The sequence below is a fragment of the Gregarina niphandrodes genome (genome assembly GCF_000223845.1).
Source record: "Gregarina niphandrodes unplaced genomic scaffold scaffold00001, whole genome shotgun sequence".
NCBI lineage: Eukaryota > Apicomplexa > Conoidasida > Eugregarinorida > Gregarinidae > Gregarina > Gregarina niphandrodes.
In genome coordinates, this window is record NW_011645773.1 from 617,311 (window position 1) to 634,730 (window position 17,420).

General features: G+C 58.5%; 3 protein-coding genes across 3 annotated transcripts; 2 read left to right on the top strand and 1 right to left on the bottom strand.

The window, feature by feature from the left end:
• GNI_008540 (hypothetical protein) lies at positions 1–5,668 on the top strand (the record flags this gene model as incomplete). The annotated part of the gene is made up of 1 exon (XM_011130411.1): positions 1–5,668. A coding segment is annotated over one exon (5,668 nt), but the record flags the coding sequence as incomplete, so codon positions are not given.
• Positions 5,669–5,797: 129 nt separating this feature from the next.
• On the top strand, positions 5,798–8,205 carry GNI_008550 (Spc97/Spc98 family protein; the record flags this gene model as incomplete). Its single annotated transcript, XM_011130412.1, has 3 exons — positions 5,798–7,020; positions 7,216–7,352; positions 7,424–8,205. 3 exons carry the CDS (start codon positions 5,798–5,800, stop codon positions 8,203–8,205), a joined length of 2,142 nt encoding a protein of 713 aa, XP_011128714.1.
• Positions 8,206–8,299: 94 nt separating this feature from the next.
• Positions 8,300–17,172, bottom strand: GNI_008560 (hypothetical protein; the record flags this gene model as incomplete). The annotated part of the gene is made up of 2 exons (XM_011130413.1): positions 8,300–14,700; positions 14,736–17,172. The coding sequence occupies 2 exons, from the start codon at positions 17,170–17,172 to the stop codon at positions 8,300–8,302; spliced, it is 8,838 nt and encodes a 2,945-aa protein (XP_011128715.1).
• Between the last annotated feature and the right edge of the window lie 248 nt (positions 17,173–17,420).

Sequence of the window (17,420 nt, forward strand, 5' to 3'; positions counted from 1 at the left end):
TCGAGGTGGACCCGAAGGCCGAGCTGGCCATGGAGGTCGAGATGGTCCCAGAGGGAGAAAGGATATCGGTGGACGAGATAATCTTAGGGATCCAGATGATCTTGGGGATCGAGATGGTCCTCGTGGGCACGGTGGTCCGGGGCGTCGAGACCCCACGAACCGAGATGGTTTGGGTGGCTGGCAAGGTGTTGACGGCCGGAGTGATCCTGGGGCAAGCCTAGGGGCCTTGGAAAACAATAAAGGCCGAGACGTTCCTCGGAGTCGAGGTGAGCCTGGAGGCCGAGCTGGTCATGGAGATCGAGACGGTCCTGGAGGTCGATTCAGTCCTGGAGGTCGAGACGGTCCTGGAGGTCGAGACGGCCCTGGATGCGGGGAAGATATCGGTGAACGAGACAGTCTTAGGCACCCAGATGGGCTTGGGGATCCAGATAGTCTTGAGGATCGAGATGGTCCTCAGGGTCGCAGTGTTGTTGGGCATCGAGACCCCTGCTGGCAAGGCCCTGATGACCGGAGTGATCTTGGGCCAAGTCTAGAGGCCTCGGAAGACGATAATGGCCGAGACGTTCCTAGGTGTCGAGGTGAGACTGGAGGCCGAGCTGGTCATGGAGGTCAAGACGGTCCCGGAGGCGGAGAGGATATCGGTGGACGAAACAGTCTTGGGGATCCATCCGGCCTTGAGGATCGAGATGGTGCTCGGGGTCGTAATGGTCCTGGGCGTCGAAACCGCGCGAACCGAGATGGTTTGGGTGGCTGGCAAGGTGTTGATGACCGGAGTGATCCTGGGGCAAGCCTAGGGGCCTTGGAAGACGATAAAGGCCGAGACGTTCCTCGGCGTCGAGGTGAGCCTGGAGGCCGAGCTGGTCATGGAGATCGAGCCGGTCCTAGAGGTCGAGACGGTCCTGGAGGTCGAGACGGTCGAGACGGTCCAGGAGGTCGAGACGGTCCTGGAGGTCGAGACGGCCCTGGATGCGGGAAAGCTATCGGTGAACAAGACAGTCTTAGGCACCCAGAAGGGCTTGGGGATCCAGATAGTCTTGAGGTTCGAGATGGTCCTCGGGGTCGCAGTGGTGTTGGGCGTCGAGACCCCACCTGGCAAGATCCTGATGACCGAAATGCTCTTGGGCCGAGCCTAGGACCCTTGGAAGGTGCTAAAGGCCGAGACGTTCCTGAGGGCCGAGATCGTCCTGGAGGCCGAACTGGTCGTGGAGACCGACACGGCCCTGAAGGCGGACAAGATATGGGTGGACGAAACAGTCTTGGGGATCCAGCTGGCCTTGAGTATCAAGGCGGTCCTCGGGGTCCCAATGGTCCTGGGCGTCGAGACTCCACAAACCGAGATGGTTTGGGTGATGATGCTGGGGACGGAGAAGATATCGGTGGACGAAACAGTCTTGAGGAACGAGATCCTGCAGATCGAGATGGTGCCTGGAAAGGTCTTGATGACCGAGTTGGTCCTGAGCGGTGCCTAGACGAATCGGGGGCTCAGGAAGTCCATAAAGGCCGAGATGTTCCTGAAGGTCCGCCTCGACCTGGAACACGGAACAACCCTGGATGTCGAGGTGGCCGTGGAGATCAGGGCGGCCGTGGAGGCGAAGGAGATCTTGATAGACCGGACCGTCTTGGGGATCGAGATGGCCTTGGGCATCACAATGGTCCGGGTCACCGAGGTCCTGGAGATCGAGATGGTTCTGGTGCTGGAAAAGGCCCTTATTACCGAAGTGGTCCTGGATTAATCTTAAGCGGATCGAGGGCCTGGAAAGGCCACAGCGGTCCAGATGTTGCTGAGGGTCGAGGTGGATCTGGGTCTCGTGACGGTCTCGGAGGCCGAGCTGGTAAAGGAGGTCAAGACCGTCCTGTAGACGGAGAGGATTTCGGTGGACGAGATAGCCTTGGGGATCGAGACGGTTCGCGACATCGAGGTCCTGCAGCAGGTCTGAACGGTGCGGGAGTCTCAGGTGGTCTGGGTACGGGATCCAAGTGCCAGAAAGGTCTGGATAGTCACGGGGGCCGTGATCGACATATGGACGGCCTTTCGTTCTGTCGTGACCATGAATCTGCCGCAACTGACGAGACGGTGTCGGTGTCAGAGAACGCCTCTAGCCACCAAGCCAGTCGCCAGAAGAACGCCCCTAAGAAGGGGCGCCACCATGGAGATACCCTGGAAGGGGACGGCCCGGAAGGAGACGAGCTGAAGAGAGACGACTTGGGGATAGAAGACCAGGAGAGAGACGACTTGGGGAGAGACGACTTGGGGAGAGACGACTTGGGGAGAGACGACTTGTGTGAAGCCAGCCTGGAAGATCAGGATGGGTCAGGCTGCGAGGGGTCGGGACCGTGTCAATTCGCGGACTCGGGGAGAGATGCTCCCAAGGGCCGGTCTGGGATGGGCGGTCACGTCGACAGCTCTACTGATGGTGTAGGTTCTAAACATCTCGTTTGGCGGGGCCCTACAACTCAACCCAGTAAGCGCGGTAAGCTCTGTTCGGGGTCCTCCTCTTTTGGTTCAGGAGCGAGCCCATCACTTAGTTCAGGGCTTAGCTCAGGACTTAGCTGGGGTCCCGGGTGGGGAAGGCGGCCAGGCGGTCAGCCGAGATCCTTCGTTAGCGGATCACAACCTGTTGGGGGTGGAGATCCGCGGCTGTACGGCCGCCACGAGCCGGTCTCGGGGAGCACGAGCGTGGCACCGGGGAAGGATATCCCTGTTTCACCTGACTCCTCCTCGGAGCATAACTATCTCTTGGCCCCACGAACAAAAGGGGCGGTGGCCGAAGAGACCGTGGACGACGAGGCCGTGGCCGAAGAGGCCTTGACCGAGGAGGAGGTAGCCGAAGAGGCCCCCACCGAAGAGGAGGTAGCCGACGAGAGGGTAGCCAAGGAGGCGGTGGCAAAGGCCCCAGGGAGAAGCAAGACCGGGAGTGACAGAAGCAAGCTTGGGAGCGACAGAAGCAAGCCCGAGAATGAGTTGGCGGAGGGACAGACACGCAGGGACGGCATGGCAGCGGCTGGCTCGGGTTCGGACATGGCAGATAACGTCTCCTTTGTATCTGGCACGTACTCTGTTCTCGATGCGAATGGCAAAAGAACGGACGGCGGAACGGAGCGCACAGGAGCGAGTGGATTGCCTATCGAGAATGGTCCGAGCGAGAGTATTACGGGTGAGAGTGCTCGTCGTGAGGAGACGGGGCGAAAGCCGGGGCATAGCGGGGGTCGTTCGGGTCACGGCCGCAGCCTGGTGCGCGATTTGGGCCCAAGCCGTGAGGAGTCCAGGTCCCGTCGGAGTTTGCTTGAAGACCCGCTCGACTACCGACCCTCTCGGAAGCACGGCGACCACCGCGGAACGCTGCAAGAAAAATGCCCTGGTGCAGACGCGAAGGCGAACGTGCTGGTCTCTGTGAACGCCAGCAGCTACCTCTACCAAGGACCGATAATCAGCAACGTTACCACGACCGCAGACGCACGGAGCCGCGCGGCCGAGACCTCTTCCTCCAGCGGGGACCCGCTACAAAGCAACCCCCTTCAAAGCAACGCAGCTTTCCCCGTAGAACCGCTGACTTCTTCCGACGCATTCCCCCGCCCTTCCTATCCCGACGCATTGCCCCGCCCCTACCCGTACCTGACCTCCCCCTACATGACCTCCCCCCCGTACCTGGACCCACAAAACGCAAACGGCCCTACCGCGGCTCTTCTTAACGCGGTTCCTCCCAACCCGGCTCTTCCCAATGCGCTGGCTGCTCCATATAGGACTGCTCCAGGTGAAACTGCTCCGGGTGCGCTTGCTCCAGGTAGGACTGTTCCAATCGCGGCCCCGCCTCATCGGACACCGCCAGAACCCCCGCTGCCGCCAGGCTCGGGCGCTCCCGGGAGCGTACCGGAGGAGTTACGCGGCGAACGGCCGCCGTTCATCCCACAGCCGGCGAATGCGGCATCTCAATTGAACGTGACGCTGTCGTCATTGCCGCCAGTTGTCATAGCCCCCATGAACGAATTCGCGCCTGTCTTCGCCCCAACCAACAATTATAACCCTGACCCCGGGTTCGATTCCGGCCTTGACCCCGGCGGCCCTGCCCCCGGCTTTACTCGCGAAACAGACCCCTACCGACCGGCGAAAGATTATACGCGAGGGAGAAGACACCCAGAGAGAAACAAACACCCGAAGGAGGCACAGGACGCCGCGCAGTATGCAGGTGGCCCGTGGACGGGCGACGACCCGCCGCCAGCGCCGATTTGGAACCGACCAGCTCCGTCGCTCCGAGACGCATCGGACGACGAGACCAGTCAGAACGGACCAGATGTGTTCGACTACCGGGAGGCACCGCATTGGAAGAGGCCAGACCGAGAGAGGCCGGACGGAGAGAAACTGGACAGCGACGACGAACCATTGCCGGTTCCGACGGCCTTGAACCTTGCTTCTGAAGGGGATCGAGGGGTGGGGTCTGGACCCTTCGACGACGCCTTCCCGACGACGGATTTACCGGTGCGAACTGGCCCTAATGCAAGACACAGTTTGGAGATGCCCCGGTCGGAGTACGAGGACCTGGACGCAAGTCCGGGTCACCGGAGCGACGGCAGACCCCAATGGCGGTCGGCGGCAGACGCGGAACCTCGGGGTCGCCGAGGATGGCAGGACCCGGGATTCGAACCCAGGACCGAGGGCTACCGGGACGACCGTCCGTCTCGGAGACGCACATCAGTCGGCCGCGATTCCAGCCGTGACTCGATCGGCCGCGTACGCCGTCCAGACGATGGACGTGTGCATACTCTGGAACACGGAGAATCTGTTGGCAGAGGTTCTCTCGGTAGGGGAAGGGCCTCCGGGGCGAGAGACTCGGGGGCTGGGGGCTCCGGTTCAAGAGAGGAATCCGACGGGAGACAAGCACGACGGCGGTACAGCAACCGCGGTGTGCCGAACAGTGAGGATGGTCGCCCCCAACTGAAGGACTTCCCCGTCACCAGCGACCCCGGAATCAACCATCCCTCCTATCCCGACCGACCCCACCCCGACCGGCCCTATCCCGACCGGCCCTATCCCGACCGACCCTATCCCGACCGGTCCTATCCCGACCGGCCCTATCATGACCGTCCCTATCCTGCCCGTCCGTATCCTGACCGTCCCTATTCTGACCGTCCGTATCCCGACCCTCACAGTCGAGACCCTTACTATCGAGACCTCAACGATCGTGACCGCAGTCCTTGGAATCGCGACCGCAGTCCTTGGAATCGCGACCGCAGTCCTTGGAATCGCGACCGCAGTTCCCGGGACCGCAGTCCTCGAGCCCGCAGTCCTCGGGATCCGGAGCGCGCCCCGTGGGCTGGGGCGGACGGCTATGCAATAGAGCCGGTATCGACTGGACCGCCCATCCGTAGTCGCAACAGCGAGGCAGGCTTGGACTCGAGGCACTCTGTTGATTCGGGTCGTCTGCACAGTAACGGGCCGTGGCATCACATTGCGTCGGAGGACGCGGACAACGCCTTGATGAGTAACCTCGACACTGAAGTTCCCAGCATTACAGTTTCCAGCATTTCAGTTTCCAGCATTGCAGTTTCCAGCGTTGCAGTTTCCAGCATTGCGGTTTCCAGCACTGAAGTTCCCAGCACTCAAGTTCCCAGCACTCAAGTTCCCTGCACTGGAGTTCCCAGCCCGACACTGGGCAGTATGGAGATAGAGTAGCAAGACAGGCACTGCGTAATTAGTCTTGTTTCAGTTCGGGCGCAGAACTCGGCGGCGGTATTGCGGGATGTGATATTTGCATTACAAGGTGTGGATGGCCAGCACATAAAGTACCGTGAGGAGGTGGACATGTTTCTGGTTGGCGAAGGCGTGCCGATGAACGGGACGACGCGGACCATGACGGCTCGGATGGCCCTGGCGGGTACATTGTACCGGCTGTTGATGCGTCAGCTATGTGTGGGTGACCAAGCTGTGGAGATCGGTGGCGGTCAATGCCCTATGTTGGAGTGGAAGTGGGATGGAAAGGTGGATGGAGGGAAAGGGGAGTGTGCGAGAGAGGGGTATTGCAAGTGGCGTACGGGCATGAGTCTGTCTTTGGAGCCGTTTAGTACGGAAGCATACACCGTGGCTAGCGGCTTGCATGAGGGTGAAATTGCAGGGCATAGTGTAATGGGTGGTGTGGTGTACTCACGGATCTTCCACAAGGTCTTTGAGCCGGTGGCCTCGGTAGTTCACAAGGCTTTTGTGGAGGCGGTACGGAAGGAGTTGGCTCCGTACGTACTCTTTCTGGGAGAGTTGGAGCGTGACCTGGCTGCGATGGAGTCAGAGTTACATCTGGAGCGAGTCACAGGCGGGTTGCCATCTGCTAAGCTGGCCTTTTCTAACGCCTTGCTGCGCCGGGTTTTGGTCAAGGTCAAACCTGGACTGAAGCTGGTGTATGTGCTCACCTCCCTGGCCACTTCTGTGGGGGCGCAGACGGGTGGTCAATTGCTCGAGACACTGTATCGCCTGCTTTATACAGGAGACCCGACTTGGGACGAGCTCGCTCGCTCGGTCTTCGTGGCTAGCAGCAAACCCTTTTTGGACTTTGCCACGGTCTGGCTGGAAGAGGGAGACTGCAGCGGGGACGAATACGACGAGTTCTTTGTTAAGAAGAACGAACGAGTCACTACTGACCAGTATTTCGCCGAATGGGAGAATATTTACCAGGGCAGGTTGCACCGAATTCCAGGATTCATTCGAAACGGTCTTGGCGGCATCAGTCAACTGCAGGACATACTGGAGGTCGGGAAAGCGGCTGCACTCATTAGACACGTTAACGGCCCAGGCTGCTTCCACAAGAACCTATCGAGCCACCCCGTCGTTAACAGCCACCCATCAAACAACACGGACCAAGAAATCACCAAGTCCATCTTCCACAGACCACTTCTTGATGGCAAGTACTTCGATCGATCTTCACGACTCGCCACCGACCAACCTCCACCCGTCGTGAAAGAGGTACCTCTCTATACCGCAGACAGATACCGAGGAAGGGACCAGGATTATACGACGCTATTTAACTGCTTAAAAAGGTGTAAAGTACTTCATCTAAGAACGTATGACCCACGCTTCACGCCACGACTACCACCACGACCACCTCCATGGTCCACTAAGACGAATGATTTTAGGCTTAGAACGATGATGCTGGGGAGATATGAACTCCTCGGTCACTTGAACGTAATCAAAGAGTGAGCAACCAGGCCGGTCCCCAACGTGTTCTTCTTTAGTTGTATGCTACTGAGTGCCGGCGATTTTGCCACCACTCTGATAGAGAAGACCACCGAGATAGCCGTCAAAAATAAAGTGCCTGACGAGGTCTCTCAAGGAGAGCTATCTTACTGCTTAGAGCAAAGCATTAAGACCAGTAACATCGACACCGGGTCTTGACCGGACCGTCTGTCACGATGCATGTGTGTGTTCATTGATTGGCTTTAGGTAATGTTATAAGGCGCCATGATCGCGAGAAGCTAAATCGATTGGAGTGTTACCATTTAAATGCAGACCTTCGATTTGGGTCTTCGGTCTGGGACTATGTCACCATAGATTATGACATTCGCGATTTACCCCTTTCAGTTTTATTGCCCAAGACCTTAATGATTCAGCTCCGGAAGATAGCCGCTTTCATCTGGAAACTCAGGCGAACAATATACCAACAGCATGCTTCTTGGGTCTCCGTCATGAAAAATGGGTTCTTGATGAAATTCCCCGAAGTCAACGGACTACTGAACGAAGCGCAGTGTTCAAGAGCAGAATGTCTGAAAGTCCTAGCCAGGTTCGAGTATTTTATCTTTCATGAAGTCATGGATCCCATGTGGAAGGAGTTGACCGAAATTTTGCAGGATGATCCCTGGCCTGACATCAATTCAATCAGAAAGATTTTTGGCGCTTTCATTCAGAAGTTTAGATCTCATTCCATGATCGACGCACACGTGTGCGATGGGAGCGCTACAAACATTATTGGCCAAGAAACAATCAATGACACGCTAGATCTCTGCAATGAATGCGCTGTCATCTTGGACACGCTGCATATGGCTGCTTATGAGCTCGTTGTCGACAAAATTCACTCCAACGCCGAAGGTTATATGAGCTTGGAGGAGATAGACCAGCAAATTGAGCAAGACCGGCATTGCTTTGAAAGCGAGCACTTACCGCTCCTGGAAGCTTGGAGGGAGCAGTGGGACGAGTGCTACGAGCGATTTCAACATCTATTCTGTTAAAGGATGGTTGGGTTGGGCACGAAAAAAATGGTTGGGCAAATGTCTTGGTGGGCTGAGCCGATCAAGGAGAGGAGGGGAGGGAATATTGTGGTCATCACTTGATTCGTTCGGACGGAAATAAACAACAGGACCACATAGATCGTTTGGCGGGTCGTCGGACTTCGGGAATCTTGTTACAGGACCTCGTTGACTGCTGACTGCTAAGTAAGAGCTCAGCGGGAGGCAATAGAGGGTCATAGGGAATGGCTTGATCCAGATCCGGAGCCATGCGTAGGTGAGGGGGAGGCGAATTCTGTCGCCGTTGAATCAAGCCCGCTTCGCTGGTGGCAGATTTCATGCTGGTAAGTAGCGCACTTGCCGGTCGCGGTGGTATCGCCGCGCCGCTATGCATTGGCGAAATCCGGAATGGAGAATGTGGCGCAGTAGATGGTGTTGCAGCCGCTTGGACCAAGTTGTTTTGAGAGTGCACGTTTTTCCCAGCTGATGTGAACGGGTTTTGCTTCATAGATTGTGTAGAAGAATGCGTCACAGGTGTCTGATCGATGGGTAGACGTTCTGCGGCCCCGCGATCCAGCACAGATGGCTCCATGGGCCGTTCCGTGGTTGTATCTCGTGGAGAGGTGCGCGCTGACTCCGTGGTCGTGATCCCGAACGGCGTCCCGCCCCCCAGCGGCGTCCTGCCAGTCTGTGAGTAGGGCCCATACGTCTGAGCTACGCTGCTGCCTCCGCTAGCAAGAGTAGTGAGACGACTTCGCTCGCCGGCAGTGGGGACAGCGGGGTATCCAAACGCCGGTGGGGACGGTCCATAAAGTGTCGGTCGCACGTGACTGCGGCAGTCGCCACTTCCCGCAGTCGGTCCCAGGTGGCTTCGCTTGCCAGCTGGTCGTGTGGCGTTTTGCCATAGAGTTTCCTTAGCCATGCAGGGGCTTATAGGAGGCCGCGGTGCCTCGGGAGCAGCAGCTCGAGGAAGACGTGAACGAGAAGCAGTCCCCTCTCGAGCCTTCTCCAGCCGCAACAAGGCAGGAACACCGGCCACGGGCGAGCGACTGTCACGGCTAGGCGACAAAATCCCCGACGCCCCATTCGACTGCCCATCGGGCGTCTGGAATGGGGTGCCCCGCAACCCGTAATCACTGTGTTGCTGCGTGACCAACGGGTGTCGCATCTCCAACGGTGGACGCATCTCCATCGGTTGACGCGGCTCCATCGGCTGGCGTATCTCTAGCGGTTGTCGCATATTTAGAGCCTGGCTCTCGAACATCGGATGGGAGCCCTGGACCGGAGCCGGGACTGGAGCCGGCCTGCTAAGAGGAGTCGGTCTCTGAAGGGGCGCAGGCCCCTGGATGGGAGTAGGTGGTTGGATGGGTGTTGGCCTCTGAAGCGGAGTACCCCGGATGGGAGTCGGTCTCTGAAGGGGCGCAAGCCCCTGAATGGAAGTAGGTGTGTGTTTGTGAATAGGAGTACCCTGAGTAGGAGTACCCTGCAAGGTAGTACCTTGGATGGGAGTACCCTGAATAGGAACGCCCTGCATGGTAGTACCTTGAATGGTCGTACCTTGAATGGTAGTACCTTGCGCAGGAGTATGTGGTTGGATGGGTATCGGCCTTTGAAGAGGGGTACTTTGGGTAGCCGGCTGGACCGGTGTTAGCTTCTGAAGGGGAGTAGGTCTCTGACGGGGAGTAGCTGGAGTAGGTGACTTTCCAGGAGTTGGTTTCTGGGCAGTTTGAGTAGCGTGTCTCTGAAGGGGAGCCGACGGTGGGACAGAAGCGGGTGGTCCAATCGGAGTGAGTGGCCGGAAGGGCTGGATGGGAGTAGCCCTTTGGATGGGAGTGAGTCCACCCACCGTTCGGGGTGCGTAGGTGGCTCCGGCAAGGAGGGTCTGCATTGGCCGATCAGCGTACTGCTGGTTTGTTGGACCATGGACTCGATCTGCTGTCTTGCTGCTGTCGTGCCCGAGGGCGAGCGGTGCGTCGGCTCGATTGTGAAGTTGGGAAAGAGACTGCGGACCAAGGGGTGGTTGGTGGCTAGAGACGACGAAGTTCGGTGCCGGACGAGTGCTCGGGAACGAAGGAGATTGGTTGTGGGCGACTGTTAACGTTTGACTCGGCTTCTGCACGAGATTCGGCTGCCTATTCGAAGAAATCGAACTTGGTCCGCATTTCGTCTGGAGAAGATCGCCACCCACGGAGGGTCTGGGACGATCAGAAGCCTTCAGCCACGTGCCCATTGCTCCCCCGCGGCTGGGTGGTAAATTCTGGTAGGTTAGCGTACCCTGGCTGCTGGCGACGCCCGGGTTAGTCGGGTCCAAGGGACTGACTAAGTGCATTGGCTTGCCACTGGAACCAGGAGTTGTCGGATGGCCGCTGGAGCCGGAGCCGGGAGCATTTGCTGTAGGAGTCAGGCTTGCCGGGGTTGCTGGAGCCTTGTTGCCGTTAGCATCTGGGAAGGTCCTTGAATCAGGGCTGTCGCGCTGTCGACGTTCATGGGCAAGTCGTAAGGGAGACCCCACGGTGATCATTTCGTGGCGCCCGAACGAGAGTGCAGGTACGATTGGAGTTGCATTAGGTGCTGTGATGGACTGCACCGTCCGAGGAAGGGCAGCCTTGGTCGGAAGCGAGGCTTGGGTCGGAAGAGTGGCTTTGGCCGGAAGAGAGGCCTTAGTCGGAAGAGAGGCCTTAGTCGGAAGAGAGGCCTTGGTCGGAAGAGAGGCCTTGGTCGGAAGAGAGGCCTTGGTCGGAAGAAGAAGAAGGGGTGCTTTGGCTGGTGTCGGGGGCGGAGCACGCTTCTGGGCGGCAGCGGTTGTCGGCTGGAGCCTAAAGGCCTCATTGATCGGGGCTGCAGCAGGTCCGGACACGACAGGTCTGGGGACAGGAGGTCTAGACAGTGGGACGGTTGGACGCGTCGCCGTTGGCCGCGTCGGTGGAAGGGAGGTTGTCTGATTCCCAGGAGCTGCATTTGCTCGCAGGACGGGAGAGTCTCGACTCTGGCGCTTCAAATCCGTAGGAGCCCGCACCGCCAGCGACTTACTAATCGCACTCGGTCTAAGTGCATTTGTTATAGGGCTGACTCCGCTCGACTGCGGCCTGCTCGACTGGGGCCGAACTCCGGTCGAGAGTGGCTGGACTCCGCTGGAGAGTGGGACTCCGGTTGAGAGCGGCCGGACTCCCGTTGAGAGTGGTCGGACTCCGCTGGATTGGGAGTTGATTCCGGTCGACAGTGGTCTGAGTCCCGCTGACTGTGGTCTGTCTGGGGCTCCCAACGGAGCGCTGAAGGAGGCTCGCCTGCTAGGGACGACCTTCGGCGGCGCCAAAACACGCTCCGACGCAGAAGGCAACACTGACAACCCCAAAGTCCCCGGTTCGAGGCGAAGGCGTGCTGTGTATGACGAATGAGACCCCACCGACGAGGAATCTTGTGGCGAAGAGTCCTTCACGGACGCTGATCGTGGCGACGCCTCTCCCGCAAGAGATCGCACCACCCCGTCGCCTCTTAAGGCCGGCTGGGCCGTCTGAGCCGACTTGGTCGCCCGGGCCGGCAGGTACGGCGCTCCGGAGCCCGGCTCCCGCTTAGCCTCAGGTACCCGACTACCAACAGGCATACGTTTCTCAGCAGACATCCGCTTATCCACTTCGTCCCGCACATCCTGTAAAGTTTGCCTGGTGGTACTCCTAGGAACCTCTGCCGCTAAACCGGGTCCTCGTCGTTCCAACCGGCTTTGTTCCAACCGGCTTTGTTCCACCCGCTCGTTTAGCCGGTGGTCTAGAAGTTGTGCTGACATGTGAGTAATAGCAGGCTGGTAGTTTCCAGCCATGAGCGGGACGCCGGAGGAAGTTTGGTAGAAGCCCCGTTCCGCGACGGCCTGCTCCGTTGCGAGCGACTCTGTTGCAAGTCGAGCAGTGGCGGTGCCGGGTCTGGATCCAACAGGTACGTGGTCGCTAGCAACTGGTCTGTGGGTGCGGGCAGAGAAGTCCAGGGCCGGCACTAGACTTAATTCGTCTTTTAGAGTCAGCTTAGTCCTTTGCGTCGCCAACTCTCTCGTAGAGCTCTCTGCTGGCCGGACCGCAGCAGGCACGGGTGTCGGAACTATCGGTGCCGGACCCATTACTGCCGGACCTATGGGAGCCGGACCTATGAAAGCCGGAGCGACCATAGTTGGGGCCGCCATAGTCGGAGCCACGGGAGGCGGAGCGAGGGGAGGCGGAGCCACTCGCGCTGGAATTGGAGCCAAAGTCACCGGAGCTGGAGCTGCCGGAGATTTGATTAGGTTAGCGTCGGAGCGGCGCGTCAAGGAAACGCTAACTCCAGCGGAGACCGGTGCAAAAGTGGGAGTGCTAGGAGTGTCCAGACGAGTGGCCGCCAAGGCAGATCCAGAGTTCGGTTTCCAAACGGCTGGGACGGTAATTCGAGAGTCTCGCCAGGACAGGCCCGTTTGCCTGGGAGCTATCTGATCCTGCCGCCAAGACGGCTGATCCTGCCGCCAAGACGGCTGATCCTGCCGCCAAGATTGTTGGACAGGTTGGTCCCTGCGGACTAACCGAGAAGTCAAGCTTTTGAGGGGTGAGGGAACCGCGTCATGAATACCAAATACCGGCCTGGATAGGTCCAGTCGGGGCACCAGCTCGGCCCGTCGGATAGGCACCACTCCTGTGGACACAGGCCGAGTGCTTCTCACCGAAACGTCCAACTCCGATGCGTTGGGAGCCAGGTCTGACACGAGAGGAATCAACTCAGACATAGAGCGTACCAGCTCCTGCCGTATCACAGGCCCATCCGACGCCAACGGGTCCAGTTCCGATATTGTCCGCGTAGGCTCCGACGGGTAAACGTCCGACATGTAAAAGTCCAATGAGTAGTGGTCCACCGGACGCAAGCCAGACGGGTAGAATGGAGTAACTGATCGCGGCACCATCGACTGCATACTTTCACCCCCAGCCCGCGTCGTTCGTGGAGTGAGATCCACCTCCCATGGTGACGGGAACATCCCGGCGGGATGCACTTCTACAGACGCGTCACGATGCACATCGGGTATCAAGTTCGCTTCGGGAATTAGATTAACATCAGGCATCAAGTTCGAGTCGGCAACCATGTTGGCGTCGAGAAGCACGTTCCCGTCAGGAATCAAGTTGGCGTCAGGAACCAAGTCCGAATCGGGAATTAAGTTCGCGTCAAGAAGCAAACGTATGCCCATGTCAGGTACCAAGCCCATGTCAGAAAGCAAACCTGCATCGTGACCTAGACCCATTTGGGGAAGCAGACCGACATCAGGCACTAGGCCCAGTTCAGTCAGTTGCATTTGCTCGCGTAGTCTCATAACCTCTTCAGTGAGCAGTCCGCTTGGAACCATCAGCGAATCCACCCCGCCAGGTGCCGGCATGGTGAAGCCAGGAGCCGGCACGGTGAAGCCTGCCATGTTTAAACCAGCCATGTTCAAGCCGGCCATGCTGAAACCGTTAAAACCGGACGTTGAGAAGTTGGCGAACTCCGGCCCCGGGATGAGTAGTTGAGGGTTCGCGTTGATGGAGGGCATCGCGAGAAGTGCGAGTTGTTGTGGCGTTAATACCGGCTGCAGTCCCGCCATCTGGTCGGGTACAACGGGGTAAGTCGCCAGGGCGGTCGCGAGGGGATCGTCATCGGTTCGTGCTATGCCCATAGTCCTTGTCTCTGGGACGTCAGTAGTCGCCTCCGTTCGACGGTTGGATGAGTCGGGTCGGGCTTTGGTGGGTCGGGTGCTGGGTGGAACGGTCGATGACGACAGGTTGGTGACCGAGAGAATGGGGATGCCGGCGTCCTTCATGCGCTTGGTGTCGAGTTCGGCGCTCGACAAACCCTTCGAGTCTCGGGTGGAGTCACGAGTGGTTTCCGACAACTTGGCCGCGGCCACCTCGCTTTCCGCCAGCCCGGTCAGCGAGGTCGGGGCCGTCCGGGAGGTCGTCTGGGTCGGTAGTCGGTAGACATCTAGGTCGCTTGCTGTGGCGGGTCCGTCGTCCTCAGGCAGGATCTCCAGGGGGGAGAGTGACTGCACAAACGCGTGTGGCACGACCAGTGGAGCGCCGTGCCGCTCGCGTCCGGTCGGATCGGCTCGCGATGGCGCAATGATCTGGCAGTCCCCGAGGCGGTCACCGACCTCCGGCTTGCGTCCCGCCTTTGGCTCGGTTTCGGCGTCGTAGGCCGGCTCATAGCCGGCCGCCTCCTCATAGTCGAGGTCACTGGCATCCTCGTGGTCGTCCAAACCGCTTCCGTCGTCCTGGTCACGATCCGTTGCGTCCTGGTCGGTCGCGTCCTGGTCGGTCGCGTCCTGGTCATGGTCGGAGCCGGAGCGGCGGTAGTCGGCGAAGCCTCGATCACGCGGGCCGCTGCCTTGACCCGAACGTCCCGGTTCGGGCCAAGGTGTCTGTTGAGCGTCGTCGGTGTCGTTGAGGGCCTGGAGAATCTGTCGTTGCGCGAGTTCGCGCACTTTGTCAAGTGAGAGGCTACCGCCTTCGTTAGCGAAGCCGACTACGACGGCCACGGAACGCGTTCATCCTCTTCACTGCTGGTCCGTTCTGGACCAGGCGTCGAGTCAGCCTCATGGACGTACTCGTAGAGCCGTTCAGCATCTGTGTCCACCGTGCGACTTGAAACCTGGAATTCCTCAACCTCTTGCATGTCCGTTGGTGTTGTTAGCAACGGACTGATTGCCGCCTCCTCGCCACCCCCCGGACTTGCCTCCTCCGTAGACGTCACCGACCGACCGTGATCGCTCTCCACCGGATACGATACCTCGCCATCCTCCTTCTTCCTACCATCCTGCACGTAGCTTGCTGGATGATAACTTACTGGCGGCTGGTAACTTGCTGGAGGCTGGTAACTTGCTTGAGGCTGGTAACTTGCTGGAGGATGGTAACTTGCTGGCTGATAACCTACTGTGTGATAACCTGCTGTGTGGTACCCCACTGTCAGGTCCCCAGCCTGATCCCCAGCAGCGGGATCCAAGCTCATCGGAGGGTTTGTGCCTACAGGGTCCATCCCCATGGTACGATCCGCGCCGGCAATGCGGTCCAGTCCTGCAGTCTCAAATCCGGTGCTGCTTCGCAAAATGTACTCGTCCCCACTGCCGGGCCGTCGCTGCGTCGGCTCACTGTCTGTGAAGTCGGAAAGTACTTCGTGACTTCCCTGGCCTCGAACCCAGTCCTGTCCGCTCCGAACTTCACAGCTCGGCTTCAAATGCGCACGTCCATCAGAACCCTCCGAATAGCGGTCCGTACTCGCACTGCGGCCCGGTCCTCCAGTCTGCTTCGCCTCTGCTTGCAAACCACTCGGTCGGAAGTCGCTGCCGAACTGCCCAGTGGTGCTGCCGAACTGCCCAGTGGCGCCAAACTGCCCGGTGCCAAAGTCTCTGGTGGGGTCGTCGGAGTCGGTTTCATAATCCTCGTCCGGAGTAAGGCTGTCTCGTCCGTCTCGTTCATCTTCCCAGACATGTTCGTCTTCCCAGACGTCTTTCTTCGGTCTCTGATCGCATCCATAGACGGAAGCTGCGACGGTCTTCTCACGAGGCAGACCCCTTGCCGGAACTTTCATGGTCCCATGTTCGTTCTCGGATGGTTCGGTATCAGTGGCGTGACCGTCAACAATGGCGGGCATATAGGGATCGAACCCGCTGTCATCACCATCTTGAAAGCGGTAATACACATCCGAGGAATCGCTCTCGTCCGGCGTGAACTGGTCTTCACCATTGTCCAACCCCTGCGACTGAAATCCAACCGCCGGGAACTCTGCCGTCTTGTACTCAGTCGTGTTCTCGTCTTCGTCCTCCGCAACCACCCCAGCCTCATCTACGTCGTCCTCGTCCTCGTCTGCGTTCCGGATCTCTCCTTCAAAATCGTTAGAATCAACAGATTCTAAATCTTCCTCTAACTCCACACAGCTCCCCCGCGCACTCTCGCCACCTTCGGAAACAACCCCTTCACCTTCAGAATCAGCTCCTTGAAAAGCATCGGCCCTTTCTGTGCCAGAGGCCCCCATGCCAGAGAGCTCCAGCTTAATACCGGAACCCTCCAGCTCCATGCCAGATGCTACTAGTTCGATTCTAGATGTTTCCAGCTCTATACCCGATGCTTCTAGCTCTAGCTCCATACCAGATGCTTCTAGTTCGATTCCAGATGCGATCAGCTCCACACCAGATGCTTCAAGCTCTATACCAGATGCTTCAAGCTCTATACCAGATGCTTCTAGTTCTATGCCAGATTCTTCCACCTCTATTGCAGACGCTTCCATCTCTATTCCAGATAGGTCCACGCGGGACGCTAGTTGTGTTTCTTCGACGGCAAAACACGAATTTTGGCTTAGATGATCGTATAAATCGCTTTTAATGACTGCCGAGCCGAGAGGGTCGGTGTGGCAATCGAGACCCAACCGACTGCTTGATATATCTACATTGGTTGGGCTAAAATCGATCCCGTTCACAGGGGTGCTAAAACTGCCGTCGTCGTTTGCTTCTTCATCATTGAAGCCCGTTCCGTCGCTCGAAATGGCGTCGTCGTCGTCGTCGTTTAAGTCCGCATAACCTCTTGGTTGATAATCACCATCCCGGTGGTAGCCATCATCCCGGTTGTAGTCACTACCCCGGTGGTAGCTACTACCCCGGTGGTAGCCATCTAGCTCGCGCTCCGTTTGAGTGGGAGGGCGAAACTTCTCGGAGCTTCGACTTGTGGTCAGCAACTTGGGAATGTCTGGATCCACGGATGGGCAGTTGACGTCGTCGCTATCCGTGGGGGCCGGGCTTGGCGCCTCCTCGTGCTCCCAAGCCCTCCGTTCTGCCTCACCGGACCACATGTCCACCGACTTCACGCTCTCTGGCCGCTCTCTAACTGGCTCTTGGGCTACGGGCACACCGTCTACTGAAGTTCCGTCGGACTCTCCTTCAGGCTGTCCCTCAGATGATGGGGTGTATGCTTCCTGGTCCACCACCAATTCCGCGGCAGAAATCATACCTAATATTAATTAGTCAGCCTTTCGGTGTTTCTGACATAGAGAACCGCTAACCGCATGCTTGTGACATGAGCACTGACACCTTATGACATGGTTACTTTCATTTGAGCCAACAAACGTCTGTTTCGGGTCCAGCCTGTGTTCCGGACCGGTTGGACTAAATCGTCGACCCACTTCTCGCGAACTTTCCCCCACTGCTCGCGAAGATTCCCCCACTGCAACCCCCAGCCTTGATCGTCCCACTGACC